The 14,633-nt window shown below is 37.9% G+C and overlaps 1 protein-coding gene across 1 annotated transcript; it reads right to left on the reverse strand.

Annotated features, from left to right (window-relative positions):
* Nucleotides 1-1,074: 1,074 nt before the first annotated feature.
* cfd (complement factor D (adipsin)) lies at nucleotides 1,075-2,573 on the reverse strand. The gene is made up of 5 exons (XM_055170258.2): nucleotides 2,435-2,573; nucleotides 2,126-2,270; nucleotides 1,857-2,001; nucleotides 1,427-1,687; nucleotides 1,075-1,341 (listed from the first exon to the last, which is right to left on the reverse strand). The coding sequence occupies exons 1-5, from the start codon at nucleotides 2,490-2,492 to the stop codon at nucleotides 1,192-1,194; spliced, it is 759 nt and encodes a 252-aa protein (XP_055026233.2). The 5' UTR covers nucleotides 2,493-2,573; the 3' UTR covers nucleotides 1,075-1,191.
* Between the last annotated feature and the right edge of the window lie 12,060 nt (nucleotides 2,574-14,633).

Consider the following 14,633-nt stretch of genomic DNA (forward strand, 5'->3'; position numbering starts at 1 on the left):
CAATGGAAATTTCTGTTAATTATTCCCAGGTCAAGGAGCTATTATCTGGCGTCCAAAAGCTTAAGATTTACATGTTGTTTAAACTAAAGTTTTTCTTAAAAAACGACATGAACTATTCCACCCACAGTTTGCAGATATTGCAACATCAGTGGATGTTGAGCAGACTGTTAAAACTTGTGGACAGATGCCGTTAGATACAACCGTCAGGCTAAATGTACAAACGTTATGATATTACTAGGCATGAAATGGTATTTCAAGACTCAGATTTAATGAAGCTCTTAACAATTATTACATAACACATAGTTTAGCATTGCAACATGATAAAACAAGTCAACAAACGTAACTGCACGTTAAACTGCCAGAAACTGTTGAAATATGTTGTATGTTAACCACACAGAGAAGTCTTAATGTGTTTCATTAAAAAACCTGCATTCTTTAAAATTTTATTTTTATGCTAAGTAAAAGTTGATAAGTAAAAGTTATTTTGTTTTGCTTCTGAGCTTATGCCAGACTTGATCCTGAGGCATAAGCAAAATACCCACTAAAGATCTATTTAAGCATAGTACAAAAACCTATATTTACAAGTAATATGTTAAGCAAAGCTAAGTGGAGACATTTTGAAATTAATTCTTGGCCCAATATTAATATAAAGTATTTATTTTATCCTTACTATGAAGTTTACACAATTTATACCATATGTTGCCTTGCAACATGAAAATTTGATTAAATGAATAGAATAGTTCCCCCCAAAATGCGAATTGGGGCACAAAAGAAAACATTTATTAACTGTATAGAAATGTTTTTGATGGATGGACACTTTTTTGGAGCTTTAAAAGATGGGGCACTATCCAATGTCATTATAAAGCTAAAAAGAGCCAGAACATATACACCTAGGCTAGGTTGGAAAAACGGTGTCTAAAATGTTTGCCCTTTTTAATTTGGGGGTAAACTATCCCTTTAACTATTTACACCTTATGCATTTTTTTATTTTTATATTTCATTGGTTTATAGTGATGTTGATTGCATTTTATTTAGAGAGAAAATAAACAAACAACTGAAAACAACACACGTTCATAGAGGTGAATAAAGATTTTATTAAAATGTAAAAATACAAAAGATGTGCTGAAGCTATAAAAAATGATATGCACTATAATATGCAAAGAATTCCTTTTCCACAAAATCTTTTCTCTCTTATTGCGTTGTGGTACGATCAATCCACTGGGTGTAGTGAGAGATGAGAGTGTAAAGTCCAGGCTTTTTGCTGGAGCCACATTTTTTCCCTCCATTTGAGGTTATCCCAACAGCAACACCCTTGTATAACAGAGGACCTCCAGAATCGCCCTATTGGACATGAAGACAAAGAGTTCATGAAATGTGTATTTGAGCGATTAAGTGCTACATAAACCTTTGTAGTAAATAAACTTACATCACAAGTGTCCTTTTGTCTTTTTGCAGCACAGAGCATGTTGTTTGTGAACTTGGCTCCATAGTAGTCACCGCGACCACAGAGCCATCTTTCCATGACTGTGATAGTGAGCTCTTGCAATTTATCTGGTCGACCTCCCAAGTTATTCAAGGAGCCCCACCCAGCTGTATCCACGTCAGACCCCTCCTCAGGATCGACCCCTCCTTCCCGTTGGAATTTCACTGGTTTCACTGCATAACTCTCTGTGATTGGACTTTCCAGCTGTCAGTAACAAAAATATATCATTCATCATTCTGACAGTCTCTGTAGAAAACAGCGAATGCACTCTTACAGTTGCAGGTAAGGATGTGTAAACCTTTTTTACAGTCTATTGTTAGAGTACACTGATATTATTATGCTTTAAATACATGCAACAGGGTTTAAGACATACCTTGAGCAGGGCAATGTCATTGTCATAGTTACTTATGCTGAAGTCTGGATGGTTGTAAACAGCAGAGACATCAAATGATTGCTTAGTGTCCTCGGCTTTGGACAGCGAGTGAGCACCCAACACAACTTTAACTCCTGATTCCTTCCTGTAGCAAGCAAGAAAATTAATTTGCATTAATTTTAGTATCTTCAAACAGCCAGAGCGAATTTGTGATTGTTTTTTAACTTTAATTGTAACTGCTGTCAGTCAGAAGGGGTTATTTTACGTACCCGTTCCTAAAGCAGTGTGCTGCACTCATGACCCACTGATCGGAGATCAGAAACCCACCGCACTCATGTTTTTCATTCCACTGAAGTGAAGCCATGTAAGGTCGAGAGTTTGGCGCAGCCTCCTTTCCGCCCGTGATGCATTCACCTACACATATCCACAACATATTAAAATAATGTTGAGTAAAGCTTAACAACATAAGGAAAACCTGTCAGAATGTAACAGAGGTTAAATAGACATGCAAAAGATATGTACAAAGGCATATGCAATACATAATAAACAAAATACTGCAACTTTACTATATTACTCACCAGGTAAAGATGCTGCACAGAGCAGAGCTAAGACAAATATCACGTTTATCTGATTCATAGTGACTGTTCACTGTCTGTCTGCTTCTAACAATGGAGACCACTGAGTGCTGCCGAGCTTTATATAATGCCCAAAAGGGAGAGAGAGAGAGAGAGAGAGAGAGAGAGAGAGAGAGAGGCAAGGAGAGAGAGAGACTGTGTGTTGAAATAATGCATTTTTCCCCCATCCCACATCAGGGATGAAAAACAGAAACAAGTCATAAATCTTTCTGTCCACTTATCTTTACCTTTCTTTCGGTTCAACAAACATCTGGTTTGTATCAGATTGTTTAGTTTGGTTTGTCCAAATGCTTTCATTATGTCGTTTGTTGTGCTCAAACATAAACAGATAGATGAAGACCATAAGAGTTTGTAAAGAGTGAAAGTGAAAGAAAGAAAAAGAAAGAACAAAATAATGATTTGCACATGCATTTGGACTCAGGGATGGGCAATATTTTATGTATTTAAAATCCGTATTTAAATTATATTTTAAATGCTTTTGTATTTTTTTTTGTAATTTGTATGTATTTATCCACGGGCCTGTTGAATGCTTTATTCTGATTGGTTCAGAAATTTTCCACAGATATTGATTATTTTTCTGTAAAACACACACATATCCTGTCATATGTCTTAAAATAACCACCAGAGTAATGTTTGTGGTAACTGTGGTATAAATTGAATAATTATTAGAAAATCCCACATAGCAGACGGACTCCGCCTGAATGTGGCCTCATGATGCCACTGTTGGTGTGCTGTCGGGCCGGCAATGGCATGCAACATGTCAGCCAAGTATGGGCCAGGTGTGGCAATGTGGGCACTGGATCCATGATGGCGGATAACATTTGGACCAGTTGTGTATGGAGGTATGTGGCCCAGATCAGCCTAGTGATTGTAAGCCGCATTTGAAATACTGTGATTTACAATAAATAATTAAAAGCATTGAAGGATTTTTAGGGTTTCTAAATCTTTATGTTAACCTTTATTAAATAAAATGTTAGTTTTGTATTAAAAGAAGCTAATATTTTTGGACAATAATGTTTGTCTACATTGCAGTCACATAAACATGCCTTCAGATCATGGTCAAGTTAATTTTGTTAAGTGACCCTGAACTTCCAGACGTTTTTCTTTCTGAATTTTAAAGTTTTGATAACGTTGCTTTGAGAAGCACCATGGATTGTTTCTAATTAAACTTGCTTTTATATGCTTTAAGCCTTAACAATTTAAATATTTAAGCACAAGAAATATCTTACCCCTGTTCCCAGAAATACGCATCTCAGCGCTTCAATAGTGCACAAATGCCCCCTCCCATTTTTTTCTGGAATATACCATTTTCATGTATTCTGGTGCCTTGACCCCTTTACGGTTCACGTCACAGGCAGTTCCCACTGCGCATGTCGGGGTCAGAAAAGCCATTACAGCAGATTGAGTTGCGTATTATTTGGTATCGTCAAAAATGCCTACTTGCGTCGTGGGCTTTGAAAATCGCACCAGGCCTGCCGTTAAGTTTTTCGGGATTCCTGCAGAATCTCAAAAACAAAAAATACAACATGCGGCTGCAAGCAATTAAACATGCAGACTGGGACAATGCAAAGAGGCTTGTGTTTGTAGTGCTCACTTCATTTCAGGTAAGTCAGCATTTTTCAGCCCTGTTAGATTAAACTTCAAAGCCTTAATGGTATGAACAGTTTGACCCCATGCTGCGCGCGCACCCGATAGTCATTCAACGTTTACAAACCTTGAAGGGGTCTGTGCTGTGCATTGTCATATAAAGCCCACAGGGGGCGGCAGAGACTGCATATGAAGCAATCAGTGGCTGTCCAGAGCTACACACTGTTTTAAATATTACAAACATTCAGAGGACTGCAAATACAGCAACAATTAACTAATAAAAAATGTGTGTATATAATAATAGATGAAACTGTACTTAAAAAAAATAAAAAATCAATAACTTGTAAATAAAAAACAAACAGCAAGTGGGATTAAGCTGCACTTTTTGTATCCATTGTCTAAAAGAGTGAGTAGAGTGACTTGACCCTATTTTTTGCTGAGGGTCAGAGGTCGATCTGTATTGTGTGGTTTGCACAAGTGTGATTGACAGAAGGAAGTGTCTACTTGCCCAGAGGAGAAGAGAGAGATGCTCATCCAGTCACACTTTATAAGCAATTCAATGGAGTTTATTGCTAACCTCATTTACTAAAAATGTTTTATTATCATTCACACTGGATTTATGCTATTGTTCTTAAACTCTTGAGTGTAACTTGTGTTTTGACAATACAGACTAAATTGTCTGATGAAAAATTCCTGTTACAACTCCATCCATCTGCTTAATTAAACTACAAATTCAGCTAAAATTGTTTGCGTTTGGTCCACGCCGTTTGAATGGCACATAAATTGTCAAAATGTAAAAGGTGAATAAAGCTTCTGTGTGTGTGTGTGTGTGTGTGTGTGTGTGTGTGTGTGTGTGTGGTATGGGGTTACCTCTTCCTCTTTTGTCCCTAGAGGCCACTCTCCTCTTTTAACACATCTAATGGATAGGAAATAGGTTTTCCTCTTTATCTCACCCCCTCCTATATCCCCCAAAACATATACAAATGTATTTATCTAATTTGATATTCAAATTAATTTATCTCTTTTTCATTCATCTCCCTGAATGTCATTTCACATGACTTTCTAATTCAATGGATACCTGACATATGAAATACAGAGAAATATCAAAATGAGAGGATTTCTTACACTGTCAGAATTTTATTTTAAACTGTACCTTTTCTGCCGCTGTGGTGGTACCCCAAAATACCGTTTTTTACTAGGCCTGGGCAAAACAAAAAAAATCTATTTTTCGATTAATCGTTTTTTAAACGTGGTCAATTAAAAATCGATTCTCAAAGGCCACGAATCGATTTTTTTTTATGAAATAACCTGATCCTGTTTGATCAAGGAATGCCACTGTATTTACTTTTTTCAGCATAGATTTTTCATCTTGCATCAAAATGTTATTGTATTTAAGATAATTGTATGCATTTGAAAATTAGAGATGGGTTCTGTTTTAGGGTGTTTTCACACCTAGTTCATTTGAGCCCTCCAAGCGCTCTCAGATCAGTTCAGGGTGTATATGTGAACAAACCAATGATCTCAGACCCCCTTAAAAGGACCCAGAAGTGAACCGAACTCAGACCCCCTTCGCTTTTGGGTTCTTTTGTGGTTCGATTTCTTTTTGATATGTGAAATCAATGAGGTCCCGGTCCGCTTTGCATGTCGTTTGGACATTGTATCAAAATCAACTGCTGCACAGAAAGCTGGGATCTGAGTTCTTATGAAGTTGTGATGTGAACAAGAAAAGGTCTGAGATCACTTCAGTTCTGAAGAGGACCAAAAAAGAACTGGGTCCTCTTTTGAGTCCACTATATTGTGAACACCAAAAGGACTGAGGTCACATTCAGCTAGTTCCTTTTCTGGTTCACTTTAAGTGAACTGGGTTTGGTTCTTTTAAAATGAACTATATGTGAAAACACCCTTAATGTACCCAAGTGTACCTAAAATAAAAAAGTGTAATATACAGGTTGGTGGCTCTTAATTTCTTTTTATTAATAACCCACTTGTAAACTTATGTTCACAGGTTTTTTTATAAATAAAGTATTTGTATTAAATCTGAGTTGAAGCGAGAATCGTGTATAGAAATCGGTCCCTAATCGAATTGAGAATCGAAATCGAATCGATCCGGAACATCTGAATCGATACCCAGCCCTATTTTTTACCTTTACGGGTATACACAACATAATCCAATTTTGTACCTTTTGGGGTACATTACTGTATCTTAAGGATCTTATGTGTACCTTTAAAGGTTTAACTAAAATTTTACTGGTACAAAATTGTTCCTTAAGGGTCCTTACGTTATAATATTGTACCCCAAGAAGTACAACATTTCAATGTGTTGAATACCAATAAAGGTACAAAAAGGTACCTTTGAGGGTACCACCCCAGTGACAAAAAAAGTAAAAATTTGCACCTTTTGTCTGACAGTGCATATCTAAATGTGGTAAAATTGTACCTGCTGTGAAATGGTCACGAGAAGGTCAGGCTACAAGGTCATGACCGAACTCTGTCTGTCACAGGAGCTAATCTGAGACTACATTCTGTTAGTGAGGGTATAATCCAACAGATTATGAGGAACTAAGGGAATTTAGGAGATATTTCCAAAATCCTTAATTCTGAAGCTCTGGGGTTCGACTGATCTCCTGAAATCGTCATGGATGGGACAGAATTATTTTGTTTATAAATCAAACAGAATTACTTTTTTGAAAATCAAAAATAGCATAAAGTTTTCTGTGTGTGTGGGGGGGGGGGATGAGGGCGATAAGATTAAAGAAGTGATTGGTCTAATAGACTAAATTATATATTTTTCAGCTGTAGTTCTCAGTATATCTTCACAGCCTAAAAACTGTACACAAATGTGTACATGTCATCCAAAACAAACTCCTCCACTTTTATCAATAAGCGTTACAGTTTGATGATATTCACTTTAATACCCTCTATACCTGCACACTGACTGAAGAACTGTCCACCCTACTGAAAAATCCAACTAAGACCAGCATAAGCTGGTGAGCTGGTTTTAGATGGTTTCCTAGCTTGGTTTTAGCTGGTGTAGCAAGCTGGTCTAGCTGTGTTTTGGTCACTTTTTAAGCTGGTCTAGCTGGACTTAGCTTTGCTAGGTTGGAAGGACCAGCTTAGACCAGCTACTGCCACCTTAAACCAGCTTAGACCAGCTACCAGCTTATGCTGGTCTTTGCTGGATTTTTCAGTAGGGCAAACAGATATATTCTCATATATTAAACTGCTAAATTATAACTATACAAATTATAAATAAGAATAAGAATAAAAATGACACATGTGACGCTGCTACCCAGTCTCACAAAGTTTCGTGATATAGTCACGTATTTTTTTTAGTCTTTTTTCGTGCTATTATCACGAAATTTTGTGTTTTTTCGTGATCGTATAACGAATTCCTGTTTTCATGTGATTATCACTGGTTACTCGACTGTTTTGTCCTATTTTTAAACCATTGTCGCTTCGGTTTAGGGTTAGATTTGGTGCTTGCATTAGAATGTCACTTTATATATTGATCTATACTATTTTTTTCTGATTTATATGTCGCCTGGGGTTAGGGTTAGAGTTGGGTTTGGTTAGGGATGTCATTTTATGCAAATCTAACCCTAAACTGAAGTGACAATGGTAAGAAAATAGGACAAAACAGTCGAGTAACCAATACGTGATAATCACACGAAAACAGGAATTCGTTAACGATCACGAAAAAAACACACGAAATTTCGTGATAATAGCACGAAAAAAGATAAATAAATAATAAACAGGTCACTGTCACTGGGGCAGTACCCTATAGAAAGGTCCTATATGTCCCATTGAGGTACAGGTATACATTTGGTACCAATTTGAATCTTTGGGGTTGCTAATATCCACTCTTTGGTACCAATTTGTATCTCTCTAAGGTAGTGAACTCTTTAGGTTGAAATGTGAACGTTTTAATGGGGGACCACCTCAGTGACAGCTTGGGACAATTTTTTTGACCATTTTTTCTAACAGTGCGCAAACTAAGAACATTCATCAAGACACACTTTTACACACAAAATTTGCGAGCCAAATGATTATTCATTAATTGTTTCACGGTGGGAGTGGAAATGCTGTGTTTGTGGCTGAATACTGTACCGTACATGACCTTTTGTACACCGCACAGGCTTGCCAACAACTAACCAGCACACAATGTTCAGTCCCTTCTATCTCTCACCAGTATTGTAGTCAAGTTCAACTCGAATCAGAGTCAAGACCAGAGATCCAGTCCGAGTCCAGATAATGCTGGACTCAATAAAATGAGAGACTTTTTCTTCAGTAACTCCAACAGTGTTGGCTTTGGGATGATGTCAAGTAATCTATTAATTTTGATTACTTTGCTTATGATGTGCTAAAAGTAATCTAAATCATGAGTTTTCATATTAGATAATTTACATTATGGTATATTATTGCATGCTGTCTATATACATTAAGTGAACAAGCATTTGTCTGCAGACAAAAGTCGAGTAAGAATCTTTCATGACATCCATAGATGAACAATTGATTTACAGGTGAATGGTAATCCAATACTACAATCTGTTGTCTTCACAGAACATAGTAATTATGTAACTGGCAGAGCTCAAAGGCCTCGAAGGTTTTCTGTCTGGCACAACTTTATCATACTCCATCAAGATGTCTTTTCTAATGAACATGAATGATGATACAATATGTTGCCATAGTTTCCTGTGCTGTGCAGAGAGGATTTGGGCTGCACCTGTGGCCTCTGGCAGTATGAGAAAAAGGAAAAATTGTTCTTGGCACAAACAGCGGTTGAGACCTGTCGCACGCCAGACCCTCTTAAGACCACACACAGGTGTGTGTATGTGAATGTTTGAATGTGTGTGGTCTGGTGTGGCAACAGTTATCAAATGTGGGAGTTTCTATGCCTTAAGAGATGTTTCATCTCTTGTGTTTAAATGTGACGTCCACACCTCTCCGTCCCTCCGTGCTCTCCCCTCCTGTCTCATGTTCAGCTCTGGAGAATTTCCAGTGGAAGGGATTATTTTTAAATTCACATAATCTCTCGTGTTTCCTCCAGGGAATCTTACTTTTAAGATGTTTTAGACAAATCACACAGCTCCTCGATCATAATTATTAAGACCATTCTAGTGTGTAGCCTGCAGAGAGAATCTATAAGGATACAACAATTATTAAAGCTAACAGAACAGAGATTACAAACAGCAAGTGATCTATAACAAACTACAGACAGGTCCACTAGCAAGTTTACAGAGTACATATCATTATCCTCTCTGCTTTTTCCCATGGGATGCAGTAATCCAGGTTATCTGTCTTTGTGAAGCCAGTATCCGCTCCAGTGGTGGGCTAGAGAATATTGGAGGGGGATTCCCAAGATTCCCAGACTTTTACTTCCAGATCTCCTGATGGCCGCACCTTACCTCAAATATTCTTACCTGTGGGAAATAAAGTATCTGTGTAGTTTAGGCTCACAGCAAGGTTTTATATATTTCCTTCATTTAACCAGGAAAATCACATTTCTATTTATTCTTCCTGTGAGACCTGGTCATATTTAGATGTTAAATATTTTATATTATATTAAAAATATATACATAAATACAATTTTTCTTAAATGTATACATGTATGTGTGTATTTATATACACATTATAATTACACACAATAAACACACAAATACACTCACGTAAAGGATTATTAGGAACACCATACTAACACTGTGTTTGACACGCTTTCGCCTTCAGAACTGGCTTAATTCTACGTGGCATTGATTCAACAAGGTGCTGAAAGCATTATTTAGAAATGTTGGCGCATATTGATAGGATAGCCTCTTGCAGTTGATGGAGATTTGTGGGATGCACATCCAGTTCCACCACATTCCAAAGATGCTCTATTGGGTTGAGATCTGGTGACTGTGGGGGCCATTTTAGTACAGTGAACTCATTGTCATGTTCAAGAAACCAATTTGAAATGATTCGAGCTTTGTAAAATGGTGCATTATCCTGCTGGAAGTAGACATCAGAGGATGGATACATGGTGGTCATAAAAGGATGGACATGGTCAGAAACAATGCTCAGGTAGGCCGTGGCATTTAAACGATGCCCAAATGGCACTAAGGGGCCTAAAGTGTGCCAAGAAAACATCCCCCACACCATTACCCCACAACCACCAGCCTGAACAGTGTTAACAAGGCATGATGGATCCATGTTCTCATTCTGTTTATGCCAAATTTTGACTCTACCATCTGAATGTCTCAGAAATCGAGACTCATCAGACCAGGCAACATTTTTCCAGTCTTCAACTGTCCAATTTTGGTGAGCTCGTGCAAATTGTAGCCTCTTTTTCCTATTTGTAGTGGAGAGCAGTGGTACACAGTGGGGTCTTCCGCTGTTGTAGCCCATCCGCCTCAAGGTTGTGCGTGTTGTGACTTCACAAATGCTTTGCTGCATACCTCAGTTGTAATGAGTGGTTATTTCAGTCAAAGTTGTTCTTCTATCAGCTTGAATCAGTCGGCCCATTCTCCTCTGACCTCTAGCATCAACAAGGCATTTTCTCCCACAGGACTGCAGCATACTGGATGTTTTTCCCTTTTCACACCATTCTTTGTAAACCCTAGAAATGGTTGTGCGTGAAAATCCCAGTAACTGAGCAGATTGTGAAATAATCAGACTGGCCCGCCTGGCACCAACAACCATGCCACGCTCAAAATTGCTTAAATCACCTGTCTTTCCCATTCTGACATTCAGTTTGGAGTTCAGGAGATTGTCTTCACCAGGATCACACCCCTAAATTCATTGAAGCAACTGCCATGTGATTGGTTGATTAGATAATAGCATTAATGAGAAATTGAACAGGTGTTCCTAATAATCCTTTAGGTGAGTGTGTATTAAGCTGTTGTACAGACTATTAATTATATAATTAATTATTGATATGCAAATAATGAATGTAATGCCAAAATAATTTTTATTATTAATTTATTTAGACAAATTGTATTTGTTTAATGCAGAAGCATTTCTGAATTAGCATAAAAGTTATGAACTCTGTCCATCAACATGACTTTCTATTGCTGCAAAATATCAGCTTATACAAAAAACAAGGCTATTGTAGTTGTCACACATATACATTTTTTATAAATGAAAAGTAGATCTGGTAATGAAAAGTTTAGTTACTAAAATGCATGTTTTCTCTAGCAGTGGTTGTATCAAAACATTGTGTTACTGTGGGCTCATACTTATGGCGTGCTACTGAGGCATGTTGAACCTCACAAAAGGTTCATGAGTCTTTTTTCTTATATTGTTAGAACATTTCTGTACCCAAGGCTTTACTGTATGTGCAAAAATAAATCTCTTTTTAAAATTATGCAGTATAATTGTCACAACTAGCTCCGCTTTTCTATATATGTGCAGAATGTACGTTTTGAAATGTTAAACTGTGTACTTTGAAGCTCAGGTGACAGTGTGTGAATGACTGTTTGGGATTGATGTGGACCTGGGCAGTGCAGAGGGGAACCCAGAATCACTGACCCGTGTCCCATTTCCCCCCCAACACTAACACTCACTCAACACTCAACTCACAAATTAAAACAGACAACACACCAACACCATCTCTTTCTCAGAAATGACTATCCATGTTAGTGAGCACCAACAGGAAAGTATCTTATATGCAACCCTGTCTGTGAAATCAAGGTTAATTTCATTCATTGACATGGCTTTAAATAGATCAAGGTTTAATTTTCACAGAATCTTCTTTACATTATGTAGGATGATTTTAGGTTGAAATCACAAAAATGACTTTGTTTACACAGGTAGGATCACATTTTATTGCAGCATGTGGTGCAGTCCATAGCCTGAGGTATATCTACGCAAACCAGTTCTCTCAGAAGGTGATGTTCCTCCAGGACATTCGCATTACATGCAGTCTGGCATAGCAGGTGTCACCCAAAGCCATAACAGAATAGCACGAACTAGGCTTACAGAAGACGAATTAGGAAAGATAAAGTCGGAGGCATTCAAAAGATGTCTAGCCCTCTGCCTCAAGCAAACTCTGTCAAGAGCAGAAGCCCACATCCTCCTTTGTACCTTTGATTGACAGGCAGGAATCCTCAAACTTCACACTTTGAATCTCTCGCTTCAAAACAATAAAAAAACCCTACTGAAATGCCACGGATCAGTGTGTCAGTCACGAGAGAGGCGATCTCTTTCATTTTTAGCTTTAAAAAACGCTTCGCATTCTCTCACTAATTTGTTGAACACAGTTACAGTTGTCTATGGCAAAGCCCATTCTGTTGTGTTTAGATTGGAAGTGTTTGGTTCCTCTGCCCTAGGCTTTATTATGGCTAGACGAGTGGATTGTCAATAACTGTCACTTGTCAGGTGTGACGGCAGCATCCAACTACCTTTACCTGCCGTGTAATTAACACGGCAGCAACCTCTCGTGTTGAAAAATGTGCTTTGCCAGTCATGCCAAAAACACGGGACATGGCGTGCCCGACCACAGCCAAAGGGTGCTCATCTCACTTTATTGGGTTTGAATTGAATCGCATTCAAACGAGTCATCAATCACAAAATTAAGCTTTTAATATCAAACATGTTTTTACTTTATCCTCCGTGAAGAGGGATCAGTGCCGGCCTGAGCCTCTTGGGGGCCCTAAGCAGAATGTGTTTGGGGGCCCCCCTCCCACCCCGCGGACACAAATGTCACGCTCTAATGTTACATTATAAATAAATAAAGTGAGGTTAAATAATGAAAAAAATCTATACTTAAATAAAATACTTTATTCTTCAATGTGTCATGTCATATTAACAGGCTATGGAATGTTAACATTGGCCAGAAAGAAAAACCTCATCTGCTGCATCATCAGCTGTGGAGGCACTGACACTTGATGAAACATCAGGGGCGGGTAGAGTTGGTTGTGCTCCAAAGTACTTCAACAGTGTTCCTGAAAAAAATAGCATTGGATAAGTGCATAGTTGATCGAGCAGAATGAGTTTATTTTGCTAATTTTTCATTACTTACTGTACATCACTACCCACCATATAAATAAGATTGAAGTCTATTTTCATCACAGAAATCTTCCTACCCAACATGGTATTGGTATATATTCTCATAAAGTCCAATACCATCTCTTACCAAAGATCTTAGACAGAGAGCGCATGTGCTTTGCCTATGAAGCTGGAACGTTACCGATGTTGGAACGTTCACTTCAACACATACAGTACAGCAATGCTAGCTAGGGGTGTGATGGATCACAAAACTCACGGTTCGGATCACATTATGGTTTTTGAGGCACAGATCTGATCATTTTTCGGATCAGCAGAATAAGGGGTTGGAAAAACTAATAAAAAATGAGGAAATTACTTACAAACATTTATAAAAAGAACAAAGTTGCACATTAAATAAGGGCTAAAATTAGCATTAGGTACAGAAATCAAATCAAATGAATCATAACACTTTATTGTATGAATTAAATATAATTATTCTTTTTTAGAGCTACAGAAGTGATTTTCTCTTTGTCTTGGAAAGTTTGATTAACATTAATGACAGAGATTTAAGTAGGTTAATTAAGGTTACTGTCTCTTTAAGAGAAGCACGGACCTGGTTTCTGCCTAATCTATACATAAACCGCCCAAAGACATAAAGAAATGTTTTTATTGGAAAAGAGTACTGTGGAGATCACTTTGTTTGTATGTGCCCTGTCAAGAACAGAAAGATTTTATGTTCGTCTCTCCATGTGTGCCCTACTAAGTGCACTTATACGCGGCGCGCTCACACAGACGGAAATACAGACGGCGGAGCATAAAAACGTTGTTATTTTCAGTGCTCTATTCCTCAAATGTATGTTAATGGACTACAGTATGTCACAAAATAGCTTAACTCTCTCTAAAGTTTAAAAATCAAGTGTTAGTGTTCTGATCTCTGAAGGGAGCTGGGCTGGACAATTTAAACCGCATGGGCATGCAGAATACTGCTCACTTTAGCGCCTTTTTGCGGGATAAATTGTTTAAAATCACTTGAAATGTTAACTTTTGCAAGCCTTTGAAACACGTGCAAATGATAAACTTTCGCTATTTGAGCGCATGCGAGCCGAACCGTGAGTCGATCACGGTCACCGATTAACGTCGATCTGTCACACCACTAACACAAATTAAACATAACGTTACTCTATATAATCATGCAAACATACCTTTATCTTGCTCTTTTTTTCCTCATCCTCGGTCCTTTTCTTTGTTCTCTTTTCGGCCCCAGAGGGATATATCCTTTTTTGTGACATGTCAAATGGCTCATCATTGTTTACAGTGAGTGACGACGTCGTGCACTTGCGCGCTGACGCGCAGGTGTCTATGTTGCGCCTGACTAAAACGCTAGCACTGCAGACACATAGTTGTCTGCAAATCAAAATTTTGTTGTCTTTAATTATTCATTTATAAATTCGTATTCATTCATTCATCCATTTATATTACCTGTTTAAGTTATTTAATTGTATAAAAAAATAAAAATTAAAAAACGATTGGGGCGGGGGCCCCCTGGTGGCCAGCGGGGCCCTAAGCAGCCGCTTGGTTCGCTTATGCCTCGGGC

This window comes from Misgurnus anguillicaudatus, chromosome 11 (assembly GCF_027580225.2).
Source record: "Misgurnus anguillicaudatus chromosome 11, ASM2758022v2, whole genome shotgun sequence".
In the NCBI taxonomy this organism is placed as follows: domain Eukaryota; kingdom Metazoa; phylum Chordata; class Actinopteri; order Cypriniformes; family Cobitidae; genus Misgurnus; species Misgurnus anguillicaudatus.